This window comes from Mirounga angustirostris, unplaced genomic scaffold (assembly GCF_029215605.1).
Source record: "Mirounga angustirostris isolate CCGP_5_RB_7025 unplaced genomic scaffold, mMirAng1.0.hap1 SCAF_12, whole genome shotgun sequence".
Lineage (NCBI taxonomy): Eukaryota > Metazoa > Chordata > Mammalia > Carnivora > Phocidae > Mirounga > Mirounga angustirostris.
In genome coordinates, this window is record NW_026991720.1 from 106,790,602 (window position 1) to 106,808,192 (window position 17,591).

The 17,591-nt window shown below is 35.6% G+C and overlaps 1 protein-coding gene across 6 annotated transcripts in view; it reads left to right on the forward strand.

Moving 5' to 3' along the window:
- Positions 1-17,591, forward strand: part of LOC135362140 (alpha-mannosidase 2-like) — a 141,028-nt gene that overhangs the window by 48,681 nt on the left and 74,756 nt on the right. For all 6 annotated transcript variants that reach the window (XM_064575577.1, XM_064575578.1, XM_064575576.1 and 3 more), the window contains 4 exons: positions 1,693-1,879; positions 6,176-6,353; positions 12,167-12,369; positions 15,934-16,116. In XM_064575577.1, coding sequence (XP_064431647.1) covers positions 1,693-1,879; positions 6,176-6,353; positions 12,167-12,369; positions 15,934-16,116 — 751 coding nt within the window. The remainder of the gene's footprint in view (positions 1-1,692; positions 1,880-6,175; positions 6,354-12,166; positions 12,370-15,933; positions 16,117-17,591) is intronic.

Consider the following 17,591-nt stretch of genomic DNA (forward strand, 5'->3'; position numbering starts at 1 on the left):
TGCTGTTTTTTCAATAAGGAAAGAAATTAACTATATAATTTTTTATTCTGGAATTTAAAACCTGTAGGGAAAACGAGAACTTGTAGGGGGTTATATCCTGTATAGTTTGATCAAATGCAAAGAGCATATTAATTAAAAAAAAGGGATTGTTAATTTGAAGAGGCCCTACTTAACAGTATTGCCTACATTCAAATTGCCCATAAATACCAATCAGCAAGAAAGTACTGAGTACTTTTATGTACTTAATACCATGCTTGGAAGAAATACAGAAAACTTCCTTGCCTATCAGGAAATTATAGTCTTAATTTGATGAAAGACAAGACCAACAGCAGCAGATAAACTGAAACGTGTAAATGAGCTGCTAAATAGTATGGCTGAGGCGAAGGGGTGGGGCTGTTGAGTGTCTTTGATCTACCGGAGAAGGGAAGAGGAGTTGTCACCGAGGGCCTCTGTGCGGTTAGCAAGCATTAGTGACCAGATCCGTGATGTCACACTCGAGTGTGATTCAGTGAAGCAACTGACAGCACAAAAATATTCAAATTATAAAAGCTTTAAATTTTGGAAAAGAGCTGGTAACTAAATGGAGCACGAGATAGAACTGGAATATGTTAGCACTTACCAGATAGATTTGAACATGTTGCTTCAAAATTATGCTTTGGAACTCATTTGAGCTTCTTTGTGTGTTCTGGTTCTTAATGAAGGAGGTATTTTCATTTTTCAAAACGTGCGTGTTGCTTTTTTGTTTTCGTTGTTGTGTCTGTCTTTGTCATAAAAGCATCACATAACCCATTGCTGAAAAGTAGAAATCCACACTTTATAAATAAAGAGGGAGAGGTATTTACAGGTCAGGAGCCTAAAAGGTAACCATATTTAACCCTTGCTCAAGTCCTCCATCACTGGGTGGTAGGCTTCTGACCTCTCAAGGGCAGTGATAACAACACTTGCTGGCATTGGGCATTTAATTAAAGACAGTTCTGCATCAGGAACCAGTGCTCCCTTTCAGTATATTTTTTGTTTGCTTCGTTTTTATTCTTGGGTTTGTTTGTTTGTTTGTTTGTTTGTTTTGGTTTTAAGAAGTACTTCCCCTTGTCCTGTGCTGCTTTCTTGGTGAAAAGTCCTGGTGGCTCTTCATTGGTGAACAACGGGGAGACTCTGTGAACTCTTCCGGTTGCCCTTTCTTCTCCTCACAGCGAGAAATAGATAGGAATTTGCCCAGCATTCTCACAAGCCTCCCTACTTCTTCCTTTCCTCCTTTTATTCTCTTCCTCTCTCCTTCTCTCCTTTCCTCTGCGGCTAGTGTCATGGTCTTCCCCAGTGTGTCCCGTTACTGATGTGGGGACAGATGTTGCAAGGAGCTGGCAGCCAGGGATGGACACAGCCCATATTTTTGGATGAGCCAGGGATAACTTTTGCTTCTGTTCGTTTGTATCTTTCCAGGCCAGCACACGCTGGTCCGTGATGGGTCTCTGCTCAGTTTAGATAGAGGAGGTAGAGAGAGACTGAGATGTGAGTCTCTTCCTTCAGGCTGGTGGTCTTTAAATGCCACTGGAGTTTATGTATGAGTAGTAGTTAAGTAGGTTGTAGATTTAGGGTGGAGCTTGCATTATATATGTAGAAAGTACTGGCATTTTGAACAGTTTTGGGAAAACACAATTTATAAATCCAGGTTTGTCTGTTGGCTCTTTATTTTAGATCTGGGATCTGGCACAGATATTTTTTGCCACATGATGCCTTTCTACAGCTATGACATCCCTCGTACGTGTGGACCTGATCCTAAAATATGCTGCCAGTTTGATTTTAAACGGCTTCCCGGAGGCAGATTTGGTTGTCCCTGGGGAGTCCCCCCAGAAACAATACATCTTGGAAATGTCCAAAAGAGGTATGAAAATATGCATTTCATTAAGACAGCATCTTGAGCAAAGCAACAACTCTGCTGCTCTTTGCTAAAGGGTTCAGTAGCCAACATTATCCATGCTCAAGGTACTTATTCAACCAGATCTAAAGCAACTTAAAAATGCAGAGCTTTGACTGTGCCTTTTATGTGTTATAACTTAATGGAAAATGAACAACAGTTGATCAATATACAATGGAGAACCTATAACAGTCTGTTATTACCCTCTCCTTTGCCCTCATTATAAAAGCCTTCTGCTGCTTTTGATTGATCTCACATACTTTAGTTGATAATAAAACTTCTGGTCTCTATTGTATACATTGGTAAGAAAAGCAACCCAACTGCAAAAACAGGTTTATTGAAATGGAACACATAAAGAGTATAATTATCTGTTCTTTTAATACAATTTCAATAATAGTGGATGCTGCCCAGCTCTGATGAATACACTCTTTCGATCATTCTGATATTTTTGACTTGCAGACAATTTTTAATTAGGAATATTTATACTTAAAGATAATTACTTAAATAAAAAAGGGATGAAACATTTTTTTTAGGAAGAAAATTATGCTCATGACGGAAGCATCTCATTACCTATACTTGTCATTTGTTTGCTTTTAAAGTTTAATTTCTTCACTTAAAAATTACTGGTGTATAATGCCTTTAAATAAAACATTGTGTTGCAATATAAACCACTCACCTCTGGCAGAAAAATGATACAGGCTTTTATTTTATTTTTTTAGATCGATCATGTTATTTATTAAACACATGAGGAGATTTTTGAGAGTGAGGGGGGTAGCTATAAACAGTTAAAGTAGGATGACAGCCATAAATTCTGCAAACCACAACATTCATTAACTGTTTTTAAGACCCTGGAATTTCTGGTTTCTGAAAACCTACTCTGCCTAGGTTCTTGTACATGTTATCCTTAAAAAATTTTCAATAACATGATGGCAACACGAGTGTAGGAATATTTTTAAACTCACCATATTGTGTACACTAATTGTATAACAATAATTATGTGCAATTTTTTTTTGCCATTTGTAAGTTTGATGGTTTTTGGGAACTCCACGCTCGTGTGAATTGCTAAGAAGAAGCCAGGCATCCTGCGTTCCACAGGAGGGTTAAATGGGCAAGGATGAGGCAGGTCGGTAGTTACCAAGCATGGCTGCCCAAATTACCCAGGGAGCTTTCAAAAAATCTCCAGCCCAACAAAATGAGAATAGGGTGCCAACATAACCATGCCCCCAGGTGGTTTCGAAGCACAATGATAAAGCCTTTTAAATAAAGTAAGATCTTTGCACTGTGCACTATCAAGTCTATTTATTTTAAAAATTGCTTCTTTAAAAACTGGAAGGAGAAGGTGAGATTGAGTCTCTGCCTTGAGTCAGTCCTTGTGGCCATAAAATATTTCATTGAGGGTCTCTCACTCTGGCACACACAAAAGTATTTTAACATGGCAGCCTTTAACATAGATCGCTTCCAGCAAAATCTGATTTTTATAGTTATTTTGAAAAACTGTCCCGAGATTAGGGATCAACCTGGTTTCATTTTATTGGTTCCTACAGCAGTGAAGATCAGTGAGGAAGAGTGAATGGCGTGCTTTCTGGGCTTAGGTTAGTTAGGCGGAGGAGAATAATCCAGTGTATTATGTGGCAAAAGGTATAGAGCTAGGCAGCATACGCTCTTCTGTAGCTCAGGGGGTCAGAGATAGGGAATTTCTTTGAAGGTAACCAGATGCTTTAATTGGGGACTCCCAGTGCACCAAAGACCTTGTGAGGCTCCTCTTTTTCTTTTCTTGGGTGTTGCTGAGAGTACCTGTTTAAAGTGCATTATTGGAGGGGGGAAGCTATTTTGTGTAATCCTTTTGCTGTGTCCCATCTGACACTACAAAGATTGCCCCCCGGGAACATACCTTGTGCTCAGTCAGTTCCAGTGAATCTGCAAGTGATTTCCAGGCACCTGGGGGCATAGAGATGAAAGAGTCTATTTAATACTTCTGTAGATTTTTTAAAAAACTTCTTATAATTCTTGAAATCTTTACTGGTTACTTCACATCCAGATATCACCGTCCTTTTTACTTTGTGATTAATGGAGAGCAAACACGGGCATTCCAGCTTAGTGGCACGTGATTTTTAATACCCTAAAGAAAATGAAATTTAACTACAATTTACAGGTGATAAAATTGGTACTGTTTAGTTCAGCAGGTTCCTCTACTTCGCAAATAAAGAGGTACCATTCTTTATCACATTGAGTTTTTGTTCTCATACAAGTATTTTACATATGATGGTGATTTGTGTGTCAAATGATACAGGATGTTCTAGGAAATTTTTTTTCTTTGTTCTAGTTAAGTTGACATTTCTAACTGGTAGGAGTGAAGAGCAGATTGCTGCTGCACATCTTCAAGTGTGATATCGGTCATTTCATTTGGCATTAGTGTACAATGTATTTAGTGAATATCCACTCTCTACCAGGTAGTGTAGATTGGTCTCTTGAATTCCGTGTTGACACCTTCTGAGCAGGAGCTTGGGAGTTAGGACAGATGCTGAATGGAAGACTCACACTTAATGTTTGTGATTCTTTCCTCTTATGTGTCATATGCATATACACACAAGATACGGTATATCTAGTAGTAAACCTTGGCATTCATTTAAATGATCACTTATCCTTTTCTATGCTGGTTGCCTAGGGGAATCCGATTGGATGCTCAGTCATAGTGTATCTTTCTCATATCTGATTTATATGTTTGGTTTTTTTCTCTTATTTTTCTTTCTATTTGATTAGTCTCATTAGACATGTATTTTTTTAATTATAACTAATAATCCAAGGTTATTTTTGGTTAAGTGTGGAATATTAGTAAATTATTAGTAAAAATTAAGTACTCTACTGAACGCTAATCTCAGAAAACTATGTTATGTAAGAACATTATGGTTATATTTTACTCACCAAGTTATTGAATTTTGCTAATAATTTAATATTTGCAAAGCAGTTTCAGAGACTATCAGTATAAAAAGATCATGTGAATTTCTAAATTTAGTTAAATGTTTTTAATTCTATAAAATACTTCGTTCCATTATTGATGGTCTTTGAGTTTCTTTCGTAAGTTTTTATATTGTGAATTGGAACTTCTCGATAACCCTAGAAATGAAAATTGGAATACTGGGTAAAAAGCACATTAGTCATTTATCACTGATTTCTTAAGCTTGGCATTACAAACATAGAGAACTACTCTGAGTTCTTCATCCGCTTATTTAATTTCATTTTTATAAGCCATTCCTCTTAAATACTTTGTATTCCTAGACTTCCTCAAATGGTACCCCGGTTCAGCATTCAGCAGTTCAACCCCAAAGGTTTTCTGCAGAATACTAGAATAATATGAAATATAAAAACACATCAGCACATTTAGTATTTAGCTGACCTTTGGACTCATGGGTTAGATCTGAGGAAGGTAGAAATCAAAAAAGCTATTTGATCTCCAAAACTTTATCTGTTGATCAGCCCTGAGAAGGACACTGACAGATATCCAGTTTATTGATGGCAGGTGTTAAGTGAGTTGTTTTTCTTCTGTTTGAAGAGGAAATCAGGTTCTATAATTGGTTTCATTCAAACTATTAATTTTTTTATGTGTAATCAGGCAAGTTTAGATCAAATTAGAGAAAGGCATCTTGAGTCAAAGCCAACTTCAAAGTTTATATAGATAAGAAATCCTTATTGTCTTCTTGGACTAAATTATTTTAAAATACAGGCAATCTGGGATCCAGTGTCTATGGCCGGGCTTCAGGAGGCCATTGATGTTCCCAGTAATTTTATGTCAAAGTTGGTATGTGACTTTATTTCTCTAAGGATAATCCATTGGAAACCTGTGGGTTTTTCTCTCTGGTAAGAATTTATGAATATATTTTTTAGAAGATTTATTTATCCATTTTAGAGAGAAAGAGCAGAGGGGAGGGGCAGAAGGAGAGCGAGAAAGAATCCCAAGCAGACTCTGCGCTGAGCACAGGACCTAATGTGGGGCTTGATTTCATGACTTAGAGACCATGACTGAGCCAAAACCAAAAGCCTGGATGCTCAACCAACTGCGCCACCCAGGCACCCCAAAATTTATGAATATTTTAAGTGGATAATGAAAATTAGTATAGTAGTTTTAAAAAATCTGCCTTATAAATCATACTAACCTAGAATACAGGTAAAGTATACAACAATTTCTTTTAACATAATACACTTTTTAATGAGTTGCCCCATTGTCCTTTTCTTAGTACTGTTCTTATTTTCCTTTTTCTTTTGTAGGGCTGAGATGCTTCTAGATCAGTACCGAAAGAAGTCAAAGCTCTTCCGTACTACAGTTGTCCTGGCCCCACTAGGAGATGATTTTCGCTACTGTGAACGCATAGAATGGGATCATCAGTATAAGAATTATCAGCTGCTTTTTGATTATATGAATTCTCATCCTGAGTATAATGTTAAGGTAATTTGAAAATATTTAATTATGATACTGTATTTGAAGTTGAGCCTTCATTATTAAATGAGGCTAAAACACAACAGCCTTAGTTTCTTTGTCCCACATCCCAATATTTCCTAGAATATGTAGTTTGTATGTAAGAGTGTAGTTCTTAAAGAGGAAAATTATCTAGTACTATAGTTGCATTTCTGAAGTTGTCCCTTTCCCCCCATTCCTACAGCATTAAAGAGACTTTACTTTTATGTAGTTGTAAATATGCACCTACTAAGTTGTGATCTTCAGTTTTCAGTGATGTCCTGTTTTTCTACCAGCATCAAAAGTTTGTTTCTCTGACGGCTGCATCCTTGTGATTTTAGTAATGTGACGGGCAATGCAGATGAACGTGTCATGAATTTTGCAAATTAATGTCTTGTGTCCAGAGAATACACTAGCATCTTTCTTAGTTGAGAAGACTTCCAAAATTAATCATTTACCTGTAGTTCTTTCTCTCTTTTTTTTTTCCCCTTTTGGAAAATTTTGAATGTACCCTAAAGTTTTGAGAACAACTTAAGTACCCTTCCCCTGACCCCTGCCTCCCCATATCCATAGCTCAGCTACCACATTGATCAACTCGAGGTCACTCTCACTTCAGCTGTGCCTCACTGTCCTCTCTCACCCTCTCCCAGGGATTATTTTGGAGGAAATAGTAGTCATGTAGTTTCATCTGTAACCATTTCATTATGTATCTAAATGATAAGGACTCTGTTTAAAAATACAATCATAATGCCACTATTATATCTAAAAAATTAACAATAATTCAATATTATCATATATCCAGATAGATTCAGATTTTCCTGATCACATACAGGCATTTTTTTTAAAGCATATGTTTCATGAGTCAGGATTCAAACAAGAGTCCTATATTAGACCCTATATGAGAAAATTACCCAATGTGTTTATTATATTCACATACTAACCTATGAGACAGTAGAATATTTGTGGAAATACTACAGAAAGGAAGAGATGTTACTGTTTAGGAAATTAGAAAGCTGATGATAGGTCACATTTTATGTAGGGAGAATTCAAGTTTATTAAGTAAATGTAAATAATATTAAATAGTTAAATAAACTTAAATAAAATGCCAGGTGTATTCAAGATACTTACAACTGAATTTCTACCAAATTATGAACTTTAGGTCTATGTTTAAATCATCTCTATAATCTCCTCAAAGATGAAGCTGATACACAAACATTTACTTAGGGGATGGCATATGCAGATGGGTATTTTATCCCTAAGTACATCTTCCTAGTGAATGGTTTTGAGATCCATAAAAGGATCTACCACTCATTCTAAAGAATTAAAGTACTGATTTTTGTATTTTACCTATTTCCTTCTTTGCCCAGTAGGGCAATTTGTAAAGTCACTTTAAAAAGCATCCAACTCTTGATTTTGGTTCAGGTCATGGTCTCAGGGTCACATACTTAAGATTTCCTTCTTGTATCATTTCAAAAGAAAAAACACTAACCATGATGATAGAAGGGAAAATAAGGTTACTTTTGTAAGATTTGGCAATGATTTGAATGAGCGGGGGGGGGGCAGGGGGAGGGGAGAGAGAGACTCTCAAGCAGACTCTGTACTGAGTGCGGAGCCCAATGTGAAGCTCATTCTCATGACCCTGAGATCATGACCTGAACCAAAATCAAGAGTTGGATTTCTTAACCAACTGAGCCATCCAGGCGCCCCACAGTATATTCAATTTTAATACTGTATATTATCTTTAATATCCATTTGATAAATACATCACAATTTGTCCATTGTATTATTGATGGACATTTGGGTTGTTTCCAGTTTTTGTGTATTACAAATAAAGCCATTTTGAATATTTTGTGCATGTTTTTATATACATGTATGTGAATTTATGTGGGTATAAAATGGGATAGAAATTTTTGGTCATGGGTATGCACATGTTCAACTTCAGTAGATATTGCCAAATGGTATCCCAAAATAGATGCACTAGTCGTTGCATTGTATGACAATTTCAGTTGCTGTACTTCCTTACTCAGATTTTTTGTTAGGATTTTTTTTTCATTTTTAATTTTTATGATCGATATGATGGTTTTATTTTATATTTCCCTGGTAGTTAATGAATTGAACCTCTTTTCATAAGTTTATTGCCATTTAGGTATCCTCTTTTGTGAAGTGACTATTTAAATCTTTTGATGACTTTTCCTTAAATTGGGTTGTCTGTTTATTTTGTACCATTTATAACTCTTTTATATATTTTGGTTTGAGTCTTCCTTCAGATAAAAGTTATACAAATATTGTCTCCCACTATGTGAGCCTGTTTTTTAATTTCTTTCTTAATGCTGTCTTTTGATAAACAGAAATTCTTTGTTTTAATTAAATCTAATATAACAGTATTTTCCTTTCCATGTCATGTTCTGCTTAAGAAATTTTTGTTTATACCCCATAATTATGAAAATACGCTTCCTATGAAGCTGTCCTCCAGAAGCTTTATTGTTTTACCTTCAATATTTAGGTCTGTAATCTGTTTGGAATTGATTTTTTTGTGAATTGTATGAAGACAGGGATCGAGGTGCATTTTTGCCCATATGGGTATCTACCACCATTTATTGAAAAGACCAGTGTGCCCACTTTACTGCAGCATCATCTTTTTCATTAATTTTGAGTGAAACTATTTGTGTGGCTCTTGTATAGACTCTATTCAATTTTGTCTATTTAGTCTCGGACTGTCTTAATTACTATAGTTTTAGAATGGATCTTAATTTCTGATAGCATAAGTCTTCTAATTTTGTTTTCCTTCTCAAGATTGCATTGGTTTTCTTTATAGTTCTGTATAGGTTTAAGATCAATTTTTAAATTTCTACCAAAAAAAGTTGGAATTTTGATTGGCATTGCATTGAACCTATAGATCAATTTGAGTACCGTTAACTTCTTTACAAATATTAGGCCATCCATGAATGTGGTATATTCCATGTATAAAAATACAGTTGACTTTTGCATTCTAACCTTGTACCCAGTAACCTTCATGCATTTCCTTTCTTTCTGGAATTTTTGTCACTCAAGTGTTGGCTGCTTTGATTGTCCTTAGATACCTTCAAACAAAAGCTTTTTTTCTCTCTGTGGTTTATCTAGTATCTGTTCTCTGTAGGATGTTTGAAGTTATTTTGTCCAAGCCAGAAGCTTCAGTTTATTATTTTCTTTTAATGAAAGGAAAAACCCAAGTAAGCAATTGAATTTAGATGGCTAAAAATTGACATTGTACCAACCAAGCCAGTCAGTTTCCCATTGGTCATCACTTATTTAACAATTTATGTATTTTTCTCATATGTTGCTCTGATAGAGGAGTTTGATTATGTTTAAGATTAAGGTTATGTTAAAGATATAATTTGTTGCCTTTTGAAGTAAAAAACATCTACTTTTTTTTTTGGTTATTTGGAATACGTACTTTGAGCTACCAAGAGACTATAGAAAAATTCACTCTTAAATAATTTCTTTTGAAACTACTCTAGGATAGATACAGGATTATATATCAGTCCTTTGAGATTGAATTAAATTTGTGAGAATGCTCACCAGGCTACTTAAATGAACTTTGCCTGGGGCAATTGCCAAGAAGGAAATACTTTCATCTTGGCTAATACCAAAAATTAGTTACAATATTCTAAAAGGGTATACTTTGTTGTTAATATTAACTCTGTAGCATGCCACAGTTCCCTGAAATCTGAAAATGAAGGGAATTTTTGTTATCTCATAGAAATCCCTTTTTATATAGATGAGAAAGTGAGTCAGAAATTTAGATTGTTGAAAATTTTTTACTTTTATCAGTATACTTCCCTGAGCTTGTCTGTACTATTGGGCCTGAAGTTAATGCTGTATTTCTTTGCATTTGTGACCCTCATGGTTATACACACACACACTTATATTCTGCTTCTTAGAATGTGTTAAGTGAGTAATAAATAACACTTAATTTTTGAGTACTTACTATTTGCTATTAACGTTTTCTTTTAGAGAGAGAGCATGCACTTTGGGGGTGCGGGGGCGTGGGGATGGGGAAAGGGAGAGAGAGAATCTTAAGCAGGCTCCATGCCCAGCACAGAGCCCAATGTGGGGCTCGATCTTATGACCCCGAGATCATGACCTGAGCTGGAACCAAGAGTCAGGTGCTTAACCAACTGGGCCATCCAGGCACCCCTGCTATTAACTTTTTAAAGTGCTTCACTTTAGTTAACTTATTTAATTCTCTGAACATTTTCTGGTAGGTACTATAATTATCCCCATTAGAGATGAGGAAACTGAGGCACAAATATATTAACTTGCCCAAGATACATTGTATTTGGTGAAGCCAAGATAAGACAAGGTAATATTGTTGAAAATTGCTTTTCTGTGATGTAAACATAAGGATTTAGAAATAATTATCTATTTTGCTGTTATAAAATTTATTGTGTCACAGGTACATGATAACTTCTATTTGTCTTACTAATATCATCATGTTTCCAGCTGAAATTTTGCCTTTGCAATAGAAAAATGATAGCTAAAACTTAGACCATTATTCCCAGTTGTGTTTCTAAGCATTTTACTTAGAACCCTATTAGCTGTAACACAGACACAGAGACAATATATAAATATGCTCAAAACCACATTGTTAGGTAAATGGTAGAGATGGAATTCAAACCAATGCTATCTGGATCCAGGTTCTGTGCTGTTCTTAACCACTCTTCTAGAGTGCTACTCACTGTTTTTAACTACTCTTTTTTTTTTTTCTTAAGATTTTATTTATTTGACAGAGACACAGCTAGAGAGAGAACACAAGAAGGGGGAGTGGGAGAGGGAGAAGCAGGCTTCCTGCAGAGCAGGGAGCCCGATGTGGGGCTTGATCCCAGGACCCTGGGACCATGACCTGAGCCAAAGGCAGATGCTTAATGACTGAGCCACCCAGGCACCCCTGTTTTTAACTGCTCTTAATTATTTTTCTGCCACATTGAATTAAAGTAGCTTTTAGTATCTGTGTGTGTGTGTGTGTGTGTATCTGTGTGTGGTAGGAAACAACAAAAATAGCATCTTAATATTCAAAGAAATACATTCCCTGTTAAATTCTCTGTTTATCTCTAAAAACACTGCCTTTTAATATCTGTTTACATGGTGTGGTATAATACTTCTTTTTTCCTTTGATTTATGGAATAGCTTGGGCTCATAAAAATGGATTTATGTTCTGTTAATTTAAATCATTAGTCAAAAGACCTTTTCATTTGAGCAGTCAACCTTGCAGTTCTTGTCACTCTTTGTGTTTTACTTCTATTCAATGTTACCTGCTGGTAGATAAAGTCCATTTTTTTAATGACCTGCTGTTCTTAAAGTCTCCCTTATGAGAGCTCAAGCAAGGGGAATGGGGAGGCCAGGGGTGTGTATGTGCATATGACATATGAAAATACTTAATGGTTAACCAAACTGTATGTAAATGTTTTATTTTTGCTGCTTCCTCCCATCTTTTATTCATCTCTGAATTATTCTATTCCCTGACCCTTGCACACTTTGAAATTCTGGAGATTGGTAAGGTGTTTTCAGATCCACAGATTTGTATATCTCAGTAGTTCTTCTAACCCCTTAGGGGTGTAAGTTTTATTTTAGTTTAATTTGGGACCTGATGCAAGTGAAAGAGCTACTGTATATTTTTCCCCCTGCTTTTGAGTTTTGTAAAATCTGAGCTAGAATTTCATCTTAACTGGAAAGCGCATCTTAAATATTTACTGTTAACTTTTCCTTTTAGTGCTAGAAGTAATTTTAAGGTAGAGATGAATAAGTGTCACTTTTTTTTTTATTAGATACAGTTTGGGACTTTATCAGATTATTTTGATGCACTGGATAAAGAAGATGTAACCATTAGAAAGAATAGCCAATCCATGTCCCCTGTTCTAAGTGGAGATTTTTTCACTTATGCTGACCGAGACGATCATTACTGGAGCGGCTACTTTACATCCAGACCCTTCTACAAACGAATGGATAGGATATTGGAATCCCATCTAAGGTACAAAATTTACGTTTAGAAAGCTACATTAATTATTCACCTTTTTTATGTGATCATAGCACATAGCATAGCATAGAGTTTTGCATAATATACAACATGTATGCAGTATTGGGATGTGTTTAATGTAATTGTGAAATTTTAATGCAATCAGAGCTATGTCTCTAGTGCATAATCAGATTATTATATGGGCTTTTGTTCTGAAAAAAGCAGTTTATCTGATTAGACTTTCTCTTGTATCTTATGTTTTATATGTTTCTAATTAATTACTGGTATTGTTTGCACACCGTGATAATATCCAGTGGCATTGTTATGTGTGTCTGCAGGTCAGTAGCCAGACAGACTAAATTGCTGGAAACAAGCAAGGGTCACAAGGAACAAACAGGGCCTCTCTGTGGCTAAAATGTGGGCCTCAAAGTACACAATCTAAAACTAATGCATTTTATATGTGGGAGAACTTCAGAGGCTCCACCTCAGTTCTTATTTATTGAAACATAGTTCTATAGGTGTGATTCTCTGCTTAGAAGAGCAAAACTTGAAAGAGATGAGAACTGATGGCGGCAGAGTGATTGGCTGAAAAAGCATAGTGACAGGGAGAAAGCAGAAAAGTCAGGAGAAAACAAAAACGCTCTAACCAGCGTTGTCCAGTAGAACTTTCAGTCACTGTCCAACAGAACTTTCTGCAGTGGTAGAAATCTTCTGTTTCTGTTTTCTGCACTGTTTAGTATGGCCACTTGCCACATGTAACTGTTGAGCACTTGAAATGTGACCAGTGTGGCTGAGGAAGTGAACTCTTAATTTCCTTTAATTTGAGTTGATTTAAATGTAAATAAATAATCACACGTGGCTAGTAGCTATCTTTGTGGGTCCTGTTACTTTTTGGTAAGGATGAACCACCCTGGGGACTCCTGGGGCTCTCTCTATGTGTGTGTAGCGTGGGAGCTTAATTCATTTTCGTGATGAGTTCACTTTCAGCTTAGTTCAGATCATGAATTCATGATGATTAATTTTCATGATGAATCTCAGTATTAAAAATAAAAAGTCATGTTATATCTACCTTCTTCTCCGTACTGGTAGAAATAGTACATTTTGGAAAGCCCTTTTATAAAGATCATGAATTTCTCCCAGAGTTGTACTTTGGTATAGTAGTGTGTTTTTTTTTTATTTTTACTGTTTCATGCTGTCAGCATTATTTCAAAAGCCTGATCTTTGCCTTTTTTTGGGGATATTCACAAATGTGCCAGATGGATACATATTCCTGTATTTGTAATAAAATAGTATTTCTATATTAGAGAGATTGATGCATTCTTGCCCAATAGAATATTAATTCTCTATTATGTTACTCTAAACTACCTATGATAAAAACAGAGAAAGTACTAAGTAATGTAGAGATTCTTTTGGACTACTGCACTTTTTTAAAAGTGTCAACTATTTTTTAGTGACAGAGTTACAAATATTGATTCAATTTTAATTTATTGAACATATTTAAGGTGAAGTACTTAGTGTGAGTAATAATATATTTTGAAAATTCTGCTTTAAAATAAAATGACAAAAAACCATATAATAATGACAAATTTCAAAATGTAATCAACTTACTTGAAAATAAGTTTATTGTCTGATTATAGATATTTCATCTTGATGCTCATTTGTAAAACATTTGGATAGGATAGAAGAGTATAAAGAAGAAAATATTTTTTAAACCCCCTTTTTACATTTTGGGATATCTATATGTATAGGTACTCTTTGCAAAGCCAGGAATATGTGCTATGGGTATAGATGAACATATATACACAATTTCTTTAATTCAAACTTAGTGTTTCTCCTGCCATGAATTTTAGAAAGATTAGAATTTAAAGGCAGAGATTATTTAGTATCTTCTAATTATTTCAAAATTTAAAACAATTCTTTTTTTTTTTTGAGTACTTTAAATTTATCCTTTTCCTTATATTGTGATACATTTTCAAGCTGCCTTGGTTTTCTCTCCATCCTTCTTAATATGTTTGGCATAAAGAACCTTCTTAAACTTTTTACTTCATCAAGCCATCTCTTTTTTTTTTAAGATTTTATTTATTTATTTTTAAAGATTTTATTTATTTATTTGACAGAGAGAGACACAGAGAGAGAGGGAACACAGCAGGGGGAGTGGGGGAGGGAGAAGCAGGCTTCTCGCTGAGCAGGGAGCCCCATGTGGGGCTCGATCCCAGGATCCTGGGACCATGACCTCAGCTGAGGGCAGACGCTTAACGACTGAGCCACCCAGGCACCCCAAGCCATATCTCTTTTTTAAAGAACTTTTTCGAAACCTGTCTTGAACCATATCCTCTGATGAAAAAAATAAAGCATGAAAATGATAAGTCCCCATATTCTTGCTCAAAAACTACTCGTAAGCCCAAGTGTTTTTTCTTTAAAATAAACGAGAAGCGACAGCATATGTTTTATCACCTTTCAGTTTATATTGTTACTTTCCCTCTAGTTGTCGAATGTTCTCATTCAGCACAGAGACTAGCTGTTGTCACTGAGCTGTCAGGCCATCGCTTTCTGCCTCTCCTTCACTGTTAGTCTCCCACTCATGTGACCATTTCTGCACCGTCTCTCCTTTAATGTATGTATGTGAGAGTGAATGGCTTTCTGGTGATGAAGTTCCTGGTATGTGTCTGGGCTGATCTTGGAGAAAAGAAAGGGCAGCAACCATTATCCACTTTTTACTGCTGTTTCGAGCTTTTTTTTTTTTTTTTCACTATGTTATACATAAGTATACCTGTCTCGCTGCCAGTGGGTACTGGCTTCTTTCCAGGACCATCTAGAACAAGCGCCCTTTATATCAATTTAGACATGATGTTCTCTGATGATTGATAATCTAGATATATTAGATGGATACCTAGATGGTTTTATAGGAATGTTTATTATCAATATCTTTTTTATCAATTGTGCTGAAATGTGGATTTTTTTTTTTCTTTTTTTTATTCTTATGTTAATCCCCATACATTACAACATTAGTTTTAGATGAAGTGTTCCATGATTCATTGTTTGTGCATAACACCCAGTGCTCCATGCAGAATGTGCCCTCCTCAATACCCACCACCAGGCTAACCCATCCTCCCACCCCCCTCCCCTCTAGAACCCTGTTTGTTTTTCAGAGTCCATCGTCTCTCATGGTTCGTCTACCCCTCCTATTTCCCCCGCTTCATTCTTCCCCTCCCGCTACCTTCTTCTTCTTCTTTTTTTTTCCTTAACATATATTGCATTATTTGTTTCAGAGGTACAGATCTGAGATTCAACAGTCTTGCACAATTCACAGCGCTTACCAGAGCACATACCCTCCCCAGTGTCTATCACCCAGTCCCCCCATCCCTCCCACCCCAACCCCCACTCCAACAACACTCAGTTTGTTTCCTGCGATTAAGAATTCCTCATATCAGTGAGATCATATGATACATGTCTTTCTCTGTTTGACTTTGAAATGTGGATTTTTTAAAAAATGCATTTAAAAATTGTATCAGTACCACATATTTTAAATAGTAAATGTTTGTTTTGAAATAAGAATTAATGACTGTTTTATACAATTAGGGCTGCTGAAATTCTTTACTGTTTCGCCCTGAAACAAGCTCAGAAATACAAGATAAGTAAATTTCTTTCATCATCCCATTACATGGCACTGACAGAAGCCAGAAGAAATTTGGGACTGTTTCAACATCATGATGCTATCACAGGAACTGCAAAAGATTGGGTGGTTGTGGATTATGGTACCAGGTAATATAATTATTAAAAAGTGATTATAAAACAATTTTTTTTTTAATTTTGGGTCACAGGCTTATATCTTTGATGAAATTGTTAATGTACATCAGACCATATCAATAATGACATCCCTTATAAGTATTGCTATAGAAAAACAACATCAATATTCAAAGCATTTTTCAAGAATTGTATTGAGAATGTACTAGCTGTCCTAACTTTTTATTGCAGTGCATTTCTGCAAATGGAGTAGTAAAACATTATTATAAAGCTGATTCTGTTTTCTCCCAAGTATAATGTGGTAATTGGGGTTACCTTGTTGACCAGGGATTTGGTATCAAATAAATCATAGCTATAATCCAAGGAGATAAAGAGCCATACTTGATTGTATAGCAGTTTAATTTCATCCTATTTCATATCCAGTTGTTCTCAGCCTAGAGTTTAGCCAGGAAGTAGAAGAACCTAGAAACTTTGACATATATAGATGATATAAGGAATTGGGATGAGAAGGGTTGGCTTGGGTATTGATATCAAAACCATCTTCAACTCTTAGAAGGTCTGTGAGATGAGTGAGGGAGGGGAAGCTCAGTTATTTTCACATTGCAGGATTGGAAACAGTGAGTACAGGCTTTAGCTCAGAACAGCAGGAGACTTTGTAAATAGTGCTTCCCAATAATCAAAAGGCTTACCTTTTGTGATAGTGAGATTTCCATCATCATGCCCTAGTTTGGGTAACCATTCATTAGGATCATTGTAGAGGAGATTCCTATGTTGGGGAAGGAGTTTTGACTATTATTTCATTATGGCTTAGTTATTATTTCTTCCAGATTTTTTTCCTATCAAAAATGGTGTACTTCAATAATATTTTAAAATTGTTAAAGTGTGCTCTGATTTTCTTATAATACAGATTTAAGAAGTGAACCTCTTTTTTTAATAAATGCTCTCTCCCATATGTTAAAAGTGTATACAACATATAAAGTCAACATTACAGATTGATCCACAACTGATATCACTAATCATTATAAGTGTTAATTAAAATTTTAGTTATAGTATTTTGACTGCCTTTCTAGATATTTGAAAAACAAATTCTTGAGGTTTCATTAGTTGACTTGAATCCTTGAAAATATATTCATGGTAGCATCTTGAATATCTTCTCAGTTTTCTTGTGGCAAATGTATTTGGCATCTGTTGAGGTTGAGCTGGGCTTAAAATGGAAAACATTCATTGGCTGATAATGATAATTGGTTTTTCTCCCACAGAAGGCATTTTTTAAAATAAGGTCAGATCCTCCATTTTTTTCCTTTTCACCTGCTCCTGTCTTCTTGGTTTATTGAATTTAAAAGTGAGGCTTATATTCAGAAAAGAGTTCCTAAGAGGAAATGAAGAAGTCATTCTCCTATACTGTCTACCTGCTCTCTCTCTGGCTGCCATATTGAAAGAGACTTGGGTACAGGTCATTGAGTTTTTGCAACTGAACATTTTCTATCTCATAA